The sequence below is a fragment of the Centroberyx affinis genome, unplaced genomic scaffold, assembly GCF_046629955.1.
Source record: "Centroberyx affinis isolate AG114_WGS23_722 - 3 ecotype Tasmania unplaced genomic scaffold, CSIRO-AGI_Caff_v1 ptg001376l_1, whole genome shotgun sequence".
Taxonomy (NCBI): Eukaryota; Metazoa; Chordata; class Actinopteri; order Beryciformes; family Berycidae; genus Centroberyx; species Centroberyx affinis.
The window spans coordinates 323,107-336,741 of record NW_027279860.1 but is presented as its reverse complement, the minus strand read 5'-3'; the positions used below and the strand labels follow the sequence as shown (position 1 = coordinate 336,741).

The following is a 13,635-nucleotide window of genomic DNA, read 5'->3' as shown; positions in this document are numbered from 1 at the left end:
GGAAGTAACTAGAAACCCCTTGAACCTGCAGATATAGCCTACAGTCATTAGTGACCAGCAGCTTGGTTTCTATACATCCAAAGGAATTACAAATTATACTGTGAAAGAAAAAAGATTCCTCATTTTCATTTTACTATAAATGTCAGGACGTCAGTATGGATTCACTTGACAGAACAAGTTCGCATCCCCTGGCTTATGGTAAAGCGAATCAAATGCGTTAAAACATACATTTTTACACGATTAAATAATTTCTGAGTAGATCTGAGCAGTAAAAATCGCCTGTTTATGATGACCTTGCCATTAAATTGAAACCATTACAATTTATATAGTTCCATTTTTATTATTTTTGTTTTCTTTTTTTAATTAAGATATTGAAAATCTTCTTGTTTTCTTTTTGTCTATTTGTTTATTTATTTTGGTTTAGCTGTCAGAAATAATTGTACAGAAAGGCAATTCAATCGATCAGTGATTTGACATCGGAGCTCTTCTGCTTTTCCTGACATCGGGTCCAGGAAAAGAAATCAACTTGGAATCACAGCTCAGGCAGAGAAGCGACAGTTTCAGAGGCAGAGATGGTGAGAATGAATGAATTATGATATCGTTTGATAATTTTAATATGATATACGATACCAACAAAGTAAATAAATCGCGTAACAAGCACATGTATTATAATGGATTTTAATAAAAGACTCAGAAAACAGGGAGCATTTACTCACACACTAAGCTAACGTTAGCTAGCCAACTTTCGACTGCACTGTGAGTAAGCAAAACACCGTAGCTAGCATATTGATGGCAGTTAAAAGATGTACAAGCAGATACACTTTTTGTAACCAATTATCGTTCAACAGTCTCACATTAAAGGTAGGATATGACAACTCTGGTTTCATCGCCGTTATCGCCTAATAACTTAACGTTATCGCGTTGCTTAGTTAGCAGGCTAACGTAAGCTAGCTAGCAGAAGTTAACCAACGTCAGTTAGCTTCACTTTAGCTTGCACTGCAACAGTCATGGTTTTTACTTTCGCTTTCCCTTTGCCCGCAGCCTAAACAGTTATAACAAACAGATTAAATTGAAACTTGGGTCACTGGTCAGCTTGCTGTTTTTGCTAGTCTTCCATACAGTTCCAGTTTATCCAGCTAACATTAAGCTGTCCGCAGTAACGTAGTTGCCAAAACGTAGAACCCAGCGCTAACGCCTAGTATCATCATTATCAACATTATGAAACCAGAAGTCCATTTACGGGAGTGCATGATGCTCCGTGACAAGTGGCTGTAGACAAAGCCTCTAACTGGCTTGCTTTCCAAGCTGGTCGCCTTATCATTTATTTAGTAGTAATATAATGCCTCAGGCTAGAAAGGTCCAGGGAGGGTGTAGAGGAGTAACGCTAGAGAGCCTCATGCACTTGTGGAGCCTAGAACTGGTTGACTCTAACTGCGAGGAAACTGCCCGCAATGCAAGACAATTATGTAAGCTCAATACTGGTGTGTTGCAATAATTAAAATGCCTTCTTAATGTTGTTCTCAAATCACGGTTTGTTTTCACTTCTAGTTCCGCAATCAGTACGACAATGATGTCACGGTATGGAGCCCGCAGGTAAGTCACATTTTGCCTTGCCTTCTGTCTTTCAACTACTTAAGCAAATGCGAAAGTGTCAGTGTTTCACTGACATGCCACAGCATATTGGATTAAGGAAAGCCCACATTTGTGTTCCAGGGCCGTATTCACCAGATTGAGTATGCCATGGAGGCAGTGAAGCAAGGGTCTGCAACAGTCGGACTCAAATCCACGACCCATGCGGTCCTGGTTGCACTCAAGGTACAATAAACCAACTTGTCTATCAGTAATACTCTCATGCTGTTTCGTTCATCTCCTGCCTTGGCACATTGCCTAAAAACTGCTCACTGGTCTGGATTTCATGTGTAACCACCTACTATTTACCTTTTGTATTACCATTTGTTACCTACAAACTTGCTGCTTGTACATTGAGGGAATCAAACACTTGGAATTGGGTGCGTCATCTGTTAAACTCAGTTGAACTGGGAGCATAAAGACTATAAATTAAATTTGGGTTAACCAAATATTCTTATTTTGACCATTAACCATGGTGGATGTGCTTCTTCACTTCATTTCTGTAGCTGTCCCAGAGTTGGCCTAAAAGGCACATTTTCATCTGTAGTCCTTGACCAGTTGCCATTATGGCTACCTAGAGCTATTCAATACATTAAAAACATACTAATCAGAGGACACAAGATGGCATGTAGTGGAGTATCAGTGACAGGACAACACTTAAAAAGATAGAAGATAACACATGCTTGTTGTGTCGTGTTTCCTGCTCTCCACAGAGAGCCCAGTCTGAACTGGCCGCCCACCAGAAGAAGATCCTCCATGTCGACAACCACATCGGTATCTCCATTGCTGGACTGACCGCTGATGCCAGACTGCTGTGGTAGGTCACAGCTACACCCTCCTCCTTGATGGTGCGGGTGGAGACAGCTTTTCAGCGAAGCTGTGTGTTAAGAAAGATAAATTGTATTATAGTATACTTACATTCTACCCCCCTCCAATCTGCCTCCCTCCCCACAGTAACTTCATGCGTCAGGAGTGCTTGGACTCAAGATTCGTCTTCGACAGGCCCCTCCCCGTGTCACGTCTCGTCACTCTCATCGGCAGCAGTATCCTCACAATTGTCAACTTGAATTTCTGTAATAGAGGAAGTGTCATCTCATAACTATTATTGTATCGACAGTGTCGTAAATTAACACCAGCTGCCATCCAAATGCAGGTATATTTTAGTTTAGCCTGTGCATTTGTCAACTCTACCAGCCAGTTTGGCAAGTAACAAAGTCATTTTGAGGTTCTAACATACTCTAATATACACTTAGTTGGAAAAATAGTGAAAGTGGCTGGTGAATTATTGGATGAACCAGCCACTGTGGTTGTTTGACAGAAAAGATGGTTTCCTGCCCAGTGTCTGGGTTGTGAACAAGCAACACTCTCCTCTCCCTCAACAACTAGCAAGCCACTAACAAGCAACTGCTCTAGTGACCATTTAGCCACTAGAGCAGATGTACTCAGTCAGAAAAGCTTTTGAAAAATAAAACTAAGTGTAGATGGCAGCAGTGATCCTTGACCAGACCTTCAGAAACCCAAATCCCAACACAAAGGTATGGCAGGAGGCCCTACGGCGTTGGCCTGCTCATTGCTGGCTATGATGTAAGTTTGTTTTGTCATGGACACGGTTAAATGTTTTATTTGATTCATATATTCACCATTGAAATAATTACTTTAGAGGCTTATATAAGGCTTATTAGGATTTGTTATGGAATATAAAAAATGTGACCATAGCTGACATTCCTTTCTCTTGCCTCACCCAGGACATGGGACCTCACATCTTCCAGACTTGCCCCTCGGCCAACTATTTTGACTGCAAAGCCATGTCCATCGGCGCGCGCTCTCAGTCTGCACGCACCTACCTGGAGAGATGCATGGACAAGTTCATGGACTGTAAGAAGAAACTCGTATACACACTGCAATTACATTAACATTTACCATATCACCCAAGATAATACAGGATTTTTGTATCAAATTTATATTTGTGTAAAAAAACAAAACAATTATTCATTTATTTGTGGAGATGTTTTTATGGCATTTATTTTCTTCTATCACTTACTGGAATGTTAAAAAAAATTTTTTTACCTACAATTACTGGCAAATTTTGTGTGCTTGAGCTGTTGCCAGTATCGGGCCACTATAAAAATTTAGGAAGTTATCCTATCCTATCAGTGTTCTTATTTATCTGCCAGGCCCTAATTAACACACTTCTCGTAGTTCAAGTATGAATATTCACCCAAACAACCCTTTTGATAAGTGGTTATGAAGGTGCAACAAAAAAAAAAGCTCAACCCAAAAGAAGACAGGGATATTTCAGTACCTCTAACTGCGTCTCACTTACTGATTGACGAGTGAAAAGACGCACTTAAGAATTAAGTATTGAGATGGTCCTTTCGCCCATGGTATTGTTTTGTTTACAGGTAACCTGAATGAGCTGGTCGAGCACGGCCTCCGTGCTCTCAGAGAAACTCTCCCCTCGGAGCAGGACCTCACCACCAAGGTACAGCAGCTCCCTCCTCACCTGTCCCAACCCTAACACCAACCCCTCATACACAGCAGATGTGGCGTCTTTGTCCAGGCTGTGTAGCTGCATCCCGCTTACATGGGAGACGTATTGGGTTTGTTCTGACTGTGATATCATGTGTATCGTAACCACTATTCAAGATAGAGCCATGAAACAAAAACCAGAATGCTCACTGGGGCCGTGGGATAAATATGAATATATGTCCTTGGCACACAGGATGTTGCAGACTTCTCCAGTTAATGGAAATGAACTACTGTACAGGCCATTTCCTAAGTATATTTCCCCATCTTTCAGAATGTTTCCATCGGCATTGTGGGGAAGGACATGGAGTTCACCATTTATGACGATGATGACGTCGCTTCCTACCTGGAGGGGCTGGAGGAGAGGCCGCAGAGAAAGGTACTGAGAGGGCTAATGCCAGTTTGGATTCATGCTGAATTTCATGTGAGGGAACAGTGGCTGAGTTTTCCATGTTGCCGTGCAATAATTACTGTTGTATAGGCTGTAGGACAGATGGGATCAGTCTGCACTAGAGCTCTTATCTTTTTCACAGACATCACTGTGTTGGTTATATTGATTGTTTTATTTTGATTGGGAATATTTCTTTCTCTTTACAAGCACAGAGTTCTCTTTACAAGACCCCCCATCCCAATCAACCCATGGAATTCTGTTTAAAGGAAAAATACCCGTTTTGTGTTCAAGAGAAATGTTTGAATGTCTACTTTTGATGAAAGCCTTTTGGATGAAATTCCATGTTATTATTAATATTATCTAGTTAAATAAACATGATTGATGGACAGGGTGTGGCATCCATCTCTCCTGTGTGACGCCAATGCTTATTTTCTTTGCTTATCGTCTCAGGTTGCCCAGCCTGCAGATGAACCCTCTGCCGGAGATGCACCTGCTGAGCCAATGGAGCACTGACGCAGCCCCGTCACTCAACCATTCAGCCAATGATTTACTTCCTGTATCAGTGGGGGGCGGGCACAAACAAACTCCAACCTGACACTTACTGAAAAGCCACAAAGCAATTCTTAAAGAGAGGAAAGATGCTGTTGTGATGTGCCACTTTTAAAACTGTTAATCCAATGCTCTCTGCTAACATCATGTGATGTTGCTTTTGTATGGGTAGAATGAACCATTCTACAAGTAATAAACTCTTTTTTCTGAATTGTGGTGCTGCTTCTCTTAATTTGGGGAAAGAAACTACTAGAACTGATGGGCTCACTTTACATTTTAGCAGTTACATTTCGCTTTTATCCAAAATGACTTACAATGAGTGCAACACTTGAATTACTAGACTTAGATCAACATTACAGGCCAAGAGCCACAGCAGGAAAAACAACATGAGAGAAATAGGAAAATAAATAAAATGAAGATCTATGAGAGCAGTAGATGGCTCTTTTTGATAAGTTTATTTCAGTTATTAAGTGTCTTAAACAAAGATATGCAGACTTGGGTGCTTTTATAAACATTGAAGAAATAAATTAAGTATATAAAAGTGAAAATCTTTAAATACTTTATAGTGCATGACAGCCAGTATGTAAAAACAAAAGACTCTATGTAGAGAAGACTTAACTTCTAAAGCATATTCTCCTTCAAGAACAAGGTTTATCAAGAAAACAGAAGTGACACTAATGCAATCCAATAGGTCCCTTTTCTCCTTAAATACGGCACAGTGCAATTATCTATTCACACTTGTAGTGTCAAATGGAACAAGTCCAGGGGCCTCATTTGTAAAAAAAATATATTTTAAACATGATTCCATATTCAACTAGAACATAAAGACCACAGGAAGTTAAAAATGACTTTTTGAGTTATGTGATGTTAAATGGTTGCTCATTTACAGTGTTGTTAGTCTACCAGTTTGGTATAGTACCAAATGTAAAAAAGGCACAATGAACATATATTTAAACATAACATATATAGAAACATATATTTAAAATTTCATCAGTGCTCCTAGCATTCACCAAAGTGATGTTCCCTCCCACTGTTCAGCAGCATGACTCCTGCCCACATCTCCTTTTCCTCAGAGGAATTTGTCATGATCTGAGCTCAAATTGCTGTTTAACGGTGTCTTAAACAACACTTTTCAAAACATCTGTATCCATTATTTTTAGAAGGAACTGCACACATTTGAAGTTGCCTAACTTAACTCTTGTATACTCCTCATGTATAGGCCTAAATGATAAACCAGATGTAGTTTAAAACACACGAACACACACGTCATTGAAGACAGAGATCCTTGTTGAGAAAGAAGCCTTGACAGAGGATAATGTATGATGAACAACAGTTTCTATAAATGAGGCCCCTGGTTTTCCAAAAAAAACATAAAAGTGTTAAGACTATTAAGACCATGTATCATATTTGTTCCATTGTTAGCCAATGGAATGGACCAAGTTGATCTTGGTGATAAAAAGAAGTAAAATTTAAACTTTGTCTCACTTATTCAGCTCAAGTAAAGAAAAACAAGGTTGGCTATCTTGCTTGTTTGTAACCTCTGTTCTAATTTCCATGCTACTGCCAACTTCCATGCTACTGCCTGTGTATTTTGATAAGAACAGACTTGAAAATCCCTCAAAAACTAGGCCCGGGCTCAGGTTTATAGGCAGTCATGTTGGAGTCAGTGAAAGTCCCTCTTTGCTTTCCTCTTCTTGTGCCTCCGTCTGACTTGGCTGCAGCCGGTTTTGGTCTCCGCCGGCCGGGTCAGGTCCTCCATCTTCTCCTGCTCCATCGTGGAGGTCATCTCCAGCGTGAGCTCCAGCTCCTTCAGGACTCCGGCCAGGTCCTCCACCGGGACGCCCAGATCGATTTCACCCCCTCCCTCCGCGGGTTCATTCGAGTCCCCCTTGTCATTCGTGGCCAAATGTCTCTCGGGCCCTGCGTCTTCTTCTCCCCCCGCTGCCGTGAAAGCGGCTTCTCTCGCTCCGTCTTTATTCGACTCCTCCGATTCCTCAGCTTCTCCTCCAACCGCGGGAGCGTTTTCCACCGAGTCGTCCGCCCCGTCCGCCTCTGTCCGCTCGGCCTCGCTCTCTGTCTGTGGGCCGCTGTGCTCGCTGTGGTGATAAGGACAGTAGGGATGTTCCCAGTACTGACGAGGCTCTGCGGGAAAATCTGTGAGAACAGCAGAGTGGAGAGGAGTTTCCTGAGTCAGTCATTTTACATCCACATTTCCCTGAACTTTACCCTCAATTCTGCAGCATTCAAAAAAATGCTACACTTCACTTGTAAGTAACCACATACAGTACAGGGAATATTACTCAATCTAAGAATTTACATGTCATTACAATGGATTTGCAGTCCAATCAATACTTATTAATATTAACAACTCTCTCCCAATGCTGCAAACCAGAGATCTAAGAGTGAGTGAATCTAAAGCGTCTCAATCAGGTGGGATGGGACACTCTTCTCTATTGCAGCCCCTCTGTATTTTTACAAAAGATTCTCGCCCGGTGTTGCTTTCATTATACGATTATGAGACATTATGAAGCGCTCAGTGTGAATCTACCTTCCCAGTCGTCCTTGGCTTTCTTCTCCGGAGCCACGCCCTCCACCAGCCGGCCCTCCTGCATCACGCGGGTGATCTCCCTCAGCTGCAGCAGCAGGCTCTCCTCCTGGTCGGCCGTCACTCCCTTCACCCTGCAGCGCAGAGAGGGAGCTCACAACCCAATGTCCTGGGGATGTTTTTTCTTATTTTATCTTAAAATTCAATATTTAACCCAGAGCTTGATTTCTTTATTGGATTTGAAGATTTTGGTTGGTGTTCAATATGATGTATGCTGATGGCTGTGACTATGACTGCCATCTGGGGCACTACACTAACTGAACATTATCATCACAATATATTAAATAACAGCAACATAAAACCTGTTGTCATTTGTGCATTTGGACTGAATAGAACTGAACTGACTGACTGACTTTCTGTGCAACTCCCAAACTTTTCAAGACCTGGGAATTATCGAACTAGACCTGAATATTGAATATACCTCCAGATTATTGTAGTCAATTAATCTGTAGTTGCTGCAACTCTGGTCTTCTATCGGTCTGCTATTATAGACCTATTATATATTAGAATATTATTATATATTCTGCTGTATTATTGACATCAGTGGGCATTAAGGCTGCATGATATTGACGAAAATACAATATATCAAGTGCAATACATGTGGACGCAGCTTTTCGGCATAATTCCCTTTTAAACATTTGCGTTAACGTTTGCTGTATCGGGAAAAAAAAATGAAAATGCAACGTTAATGCTTAGAATTTGCTCAGTTCGACTAAGATGAAAGATTTTTTCCAACATGAAAATTGATTTATAGTTCAGGGATTCTGTACAGCAACTGAATATTTTGTTTAAGAAGCTGTACGAAGCCTTCTCCCTATAAGAAAAAAATGCAATCTTGCAATTTGGAAATTGCAGCAGCCAATATTGTGATATTTGATATTTTTTGGATTAAATGTACAGCCTCAGTGGACATGAGAACAGTTCTTACAGTAATTCTTTATGCTGAATTGAGCGCATGTTGGTGGTTTGTGGGCTAATCAGTTTGTCTTATTGAGTTTTATAACTCTAGAAGTTGGATAGCTTTTATTTCTTTCTAACAGAGCAGCTCCATGTTTTGAAAGACAATGTCTGAAAAGGACAATCCAACTTCCAAATTTAAAATCTGAAAGACAATTATAAAGCTCTCAAAGAAAAATTACTTTCACACATCCTATACACGGGCCAGATGGCTCTACAGTAGTCACTGATGAGGACAACAAGAAATTTGTATTCTTTAAGCTTTTAACTAACAAGATTTTTTCGAAAGTCATACACAAGCATACCAATATCCAGAGGATAACACATGAAGTATTAACACTCCTGGTCCTTAAACAGTGCAAAATCAAAATGTAAAAGTGGGGGTGAAATAAACTCTCCAATTTTCCCAAGGAACTTCATCTGTGAGCAAGTGTGTAATGTTTGCCTCTGCTGTGGAGGAGATTACTGCATACATGTTTATTAAATTAACCAATAAACTCAATCAGGCAGTCATTCATGTCGGGAAAACACAGGGAGGAAGCGGGTGGAGGAAATGACTCCTTAATGCAGGCACACACCCACCTGTCAGGACTGTGGTTGGCGTTGGAAACAATATTCTCCATCACCATCTCAGTTTCCCTCAGCTTCTCCTGCAGCTGAGACAGCTCAAAGTCAGCTGGGGGGAGAGGGGGAAGAGTGAAGAAGAGAGAGAAAGAAGGAAAGAAAAACACCGGACCATATTCATCAATATGTGTATGTCGGTATTTTTCCACTATGTGCACAAATGTAAACACAAGCTGAGCTGAGACAAACTACAACTACAGCCAGACACAAGTTTACTAGGTTACAATTACCTGCTTCTTGGTGGTATGTTTGTCACTTTGAAAAATGTACAGTACTGTGCAAAAGTCTTAGGCACCCTAGATTTTTTATATACATTTCTTAGAAGTCTTAGATGTTTATTTGTTTTCTGCATTAGTGTGTCAGTAGACTGCTGTTTATTGTAAATTTTTGATATTCAGAAACTTTTCATTTCATTAGTTTTGAAAGCATATTCGCTTTGTGGATTTCTTTGACATATGCCTAAGACTTTTGCACAGTCCTGTATATGTCTTTTTTAATTGAACATCACAGCCTATGTGTATTACTTTTATATATTTTTTTATTTTTTATTTTATTTTTTTATTTATTTAACCTTTATTTAACCAGACAGGTGAATTAAGAACAGAATCTTATTTACAATGATGGCCTGGTGAGAATTACCATTCATTTTAGGATTCTTTAGGCAAGTCAATACACTAGAAAACAAGCAATATCAACTTTATCTTATCATTACTCTAATGCACTATATGAGGAGGATCGTGCATGCCAGCCATCATGATTTTTGAGATTACATATGTGACTCAGTGGAGCAGCAGGGGTTTAGGTTACTTCTGTTGGGCCCACTACAGCTTTTTCAGCATTAATGGTATAGTTTCATTACAAATCTTCACATTAATGTGAGAGTTGTGGAGCTCTGCTGGTATACATGATAACAATCTGCGTTTTCTATCCTTTTTGTCCAGGGACAATTTTTGCCTCCTTAATCCCTATTTCAGGGGCATCTCATTAACCTTTAGAGGCTTTGAGACCCCATTCATTTCTTATCCTTGCCTACAGGCAGTTGAAGATAATTGTTGTTTCACAGCTCTTGTTGGATAATGTCATTGGCCAAACTATTCAAAAGATCTGTACACCATTACAACACACAGGATATCTTCAGAAAATGATATGAGAATGAGTGTGACTGATACTCACTGATCTTTCTCTTCATGTTCTCTGATCTCACCGAGGGAAACCTGCTCTCTGCCGGCTTGTTGTTCCCCTTCGACGTGATCTGAGGAGAGAACAACAACTCTCCAACAACAACCCACAGTGCAAAAGGGTGTGTGTGTGGACGTGTGTGTTTGCATGTATGTATGTCAGGTGTTAATATGACATCTGTTTGGTTTGTTCATCAGGATGTGTATAACTCAAACAATACGTGTGTGCATGTGTGTTTGCTCCTGCATGTGTATGTGCGTGTTTGTATGCTAACCATGTGTGTTCATGCATTCATGCATAACTAGTAACGTAATGCGTTTCAATTAGTTTCAATTTTTTGTAATCCATTATGTTACATTTTAAAATTACAATGCTACTTTTATTTTTCTTTCATTTTGCTTCATTTTAGTGCACATTTTTAAAAGCAGATGGCAGCAAAAATCCTACAGCATCTTGTGCAGACAACATGCTGCTAACTAAAAAAACACAATCTACTGTAGGTCTGCTTGATATAAAATTGGCTTCCTGTATTGAATTGCATTTTAAAGCAAAGATTGACAACACACTTCATATACAAGTCATGTTGCTGCAGCATGTTTTTGAAGTGGCTATCACAAAAGTACTCCAACAAGTTACTTTTAATAGCTTTGTAATGTCACTAATTACTTTTAAAGGTAAGTAACAAAGTGAAGTAACTAATTACTTTTAGAAGTAACTTTCCCCAACACTGCCGTAGGGCTGGGCGATAATTCAATATTATTGTTTATCGTCTTTCAGTGGAATCATATCGTGATGACATGAAGATATTTTAATATCGTGAGACACATTTCTGCTGTCTGAATTGATGATAAGCAAATTTTACTTAAAAACTCTGATAAAATGAGGTATGGTAGGAATATTATTTCAATGAGATCAACATTCATTTGATTATTTAACGTGATTTTGCATATGTGAGCCATATCGTGATATATATACTGATAGAGAAAAATCCTTATGATTATCATGATATTGATTTCAACCATATCGCCCAGCCCTACACTGCCGTCTCCACAAGTTTATCAGTCAGCAGCTATGTGTTGAACCAGCAGTGTTTCACCTTGAAGAGGATGTAGAGGATGTAGAGTAAAATCCCGAAGCCGTAGATGGGGATGATCTGCCCCGCCAGGTTGGACTTGCCCCCGGTCCCTGCCCCCGTTCCGACCCCCTTGGCCCGGGCGATGGCCTCGGTGTTGTGGGCCCGGGAGAACTGGGAGCCCGCCGCCCTCTGGCCCTGGCTGTCCGGGGCCATCTGACGGTGGACCATCGGAGGGAAGCGTCCCGGACCTGGAGACGGGTGAAGAGGAGGAAACACCTGGGAGTCAGCCGGTGAAAAGACTGACGTACCGACTAATGTACGACTTCTGCTTCTTTACTGCTTACTTACTGTAGACGGTGCACATTTATCTTGAGGCAGAGATATACCAACAGCTTACACAGTTTCACAGCACACACTGAAATTGTGTATAAAAACTCTACTGGCACTACTGATTACTTTGGCTCTAAAGCATGGATTAAAAACTCTATATCAAAAGGGAAGAGGAGCCCACACACTCGCCAGTTAGGGCCACAAACCTCAAGAACAAGGACATTAAGAAGCTGTTTCAGTTTATGCACTACGTCAAAAAGAGAAAAGCCATTTTCTTTTTTTTTTTACTATTTCAGCCTCTTAATGTCCTTTACTTGAGGCTTGATGCCATAACTGGCTGGTGTGTGTGTGTGTGTGTGTGTGTGCTCCTATTCCCTTTTGATGGAGTTTTTGAACAGTTCACGCACACACACATGGTGTGAGCACCTCAGGTTTGTTACAACGCAACAAAGAGATGAAGCATTTGCAGTTCATCATTTTTTTTTAGATCTGGTGTTTCTATGGTCGTCAGATGTTTAGGCTATTACCAAATAGTAGAAACAGCCTAACACCGCCTTTATAAACAATGCTTTACATTAAAGCAGGGACAAATAATAATGACATGTTACACTTTATTGATCACTTTATTGAGTTAATTAGTTAACGCAACCCAGCTAACCCAACTAACTAACTTAGTTAATTACTCAAAAACAAAGTCTAAAAACTCCATCAAAAGGCAAAAGGAGCCCACACACCGGCCAGTTAGGGCATCAAGCCTCAAAAAAGGATAATTAAGAACATGAGATAGTACAAAAAAAAGGATTCTTTTAATTTGACATGGTGCAAAAGAAGAGGTCAGAGGTTACTGTATTTGGCACATGTAATACAATGTCATTTGATATCACCAGTGCGCCCTCGCCCGGGAGGAAAGTGTTACTGCAGGGACGAGGAGACAACGGTGATGTACGCAGCTGCAGAATATCATTAACATGCTATAAAAACGTATAAATAAAGAGCTTCGAGCCCACGCATGAAAGCCACTACGTGACAGTGTAATGGAGACATTTGGTGTACAGAAAGCATGAAACAACAAACCCTCCGGCCGCTCAGCATCCTTCTTCCCTCGGGATAACAGCATTTTGGGAAGCAGCAGAGCGACGCACAGCACCAGACATGTAGCCAGCGTCACTTTCTGAAATGTCGACATGGACATTTTGACAAGCAAGCCGTCCCCGTCCCCCAGATAGACAAAAATAGACAATATCTGGCAGATTACACGGTGAAAAGACAGCTTAAAAAGACGCAGGTGGATGTCGCTTCTCATCCATTTGTGCACTTCCTTGTTGATTGGTGGAACGGAAGTGCGCCGGGGCTGTAATTGCTGTATTTTACCACTGGGTGGCGCCAACGGTCTCTCATAGGTTTGTATTGCAGGTGTATGGCAGGTGGAGTCCAGAGACTAACGGGGGGCTCCCAGGTTAATAAAATATGATTTGATTTGATTTGATTTGATTTGATTTGATTTGATTTGATTTGATTTGATTTGATTTGATTTGATTTGATTTGATTTGATTTGATTTGATAACTTAACAACACAAACACAATAAAAGCACAATTAAAAGATCATAGGATGGATATACACTACACAGCATTAACCAAACTGTCTTAATACTGGACACTTCTCAATGTGTCCAAAAGTAATGTTCTCACCTCCTTTTTAAACAGCTTTGGTACGACAGGTTTTGTTTTGCAGAGGGAGGCAGTTCAACAAACTGATACCAGAGAAGCAAA

The 13,635-nt window shown here is 40.5% G+C and overlaps 2 protein-coding genes across 2 annotated transcripts; one reads left to right on the top strand and one right to left on the bottom strand.

Moving 5' to 3' along the window:
- The first annotated feature begins 501 nt into the window (after nt 1-501).
- psma1 (proteasome 20S subunit alpha 1) lies at nt 502-5,306 on the top strand. Its single transcript, XM_071525993.1, has 10 exons — nt 502-575; nt 1,549-1,593; nt 1,714-1,815; nt 2,343-2,446; nt 2,584-2,672; nt 3,143-3,213; nt 3,375-3,504; nt 4,032-4,111; nt 4,430-4,534; nt 4,997-5,306. Exons 1-10 carry the CDS (start codon nt 573-575, stop codon nt 5,057-5,059), a joined length of 792 nt encoding a protein of 263 aa, XP_071382094.1. The 5' UTR covers nt 502-572; the 3' UTR covers nt 5,060-5,306.
- Nucleotides 5,307-5,696: 390 nt separating this feature from the next.
- On the bottom strand, nt 5,697-13,057 carry ric3b (RIC3 acetylcholine receptor chaperone b). Its single transcript, XM_071526020.1, has 6 exons — nt 12,940-13,057; nt 11,557-11,783; nt 10,455-10,533; nt 9,240-9,333; nt 7,644-7,774; nt 5,697-7,249 (listed from the first exon to the last, which is right to left on the bottom strand). Exons 1-6 carry the CDS (start codon nt 13,055-13,057, stop codon nt 6,759-6,761), a joined length of 1,140 nt encoding a protein of 379 aa, XP_071382121.1. The 3' UTR covers nt 5,697-6,758.
- Nucleotides 13,058-13,635: the final 578 nt, after the last annotated feature.

What these genes read in the sequence shown, in the direction of transcription:
- psma1 (XM_071525993.1), top strand. An exon ending in TCACGGTATGGAGCCCGCAG is followed by an intron (nt 1,594 to 1,713) that starts GTAAGTCACATT and finishes TTTGTGTTCCAG; the next exon opens with GGCCGTATTCACCAGATTGA. An exon ending in AGGAGAGGCCGCAGAGAAAG is followed by an intron (nt 4,535 to 4,996) that starts GTACTGAGAGGG and finishes TTATCGTCTCAG; the next exon opens with GTTGCCCAGCCTGCAGATGA.
- ric3b (XM_071526020.1), bottom strand. Translation starts at nt 13,057, where the DNA reads ATGTCCATGTCGACATTTCAGAAAGTGACGCTGGCTACATGTCTGGTG. An exon ending in TCCTCTACATCCTCTTCAAG is followed by an intron (nt 10,534 to 11,556) that starts GTGAAACACTGC and finishes TTCTCTCCTCAG; the next exon opens with ATCACGTCGAAGGGGAACAA. An exon ending in GAACATGAAGAGAAAGATCA is followed by an intron (nt 9,334 to 10,454) that starts GTGAGTATCAGT and finishes CTCTCCCCCCAG; the next exon opens with CTGACTTTGAGCTGTCTCAG.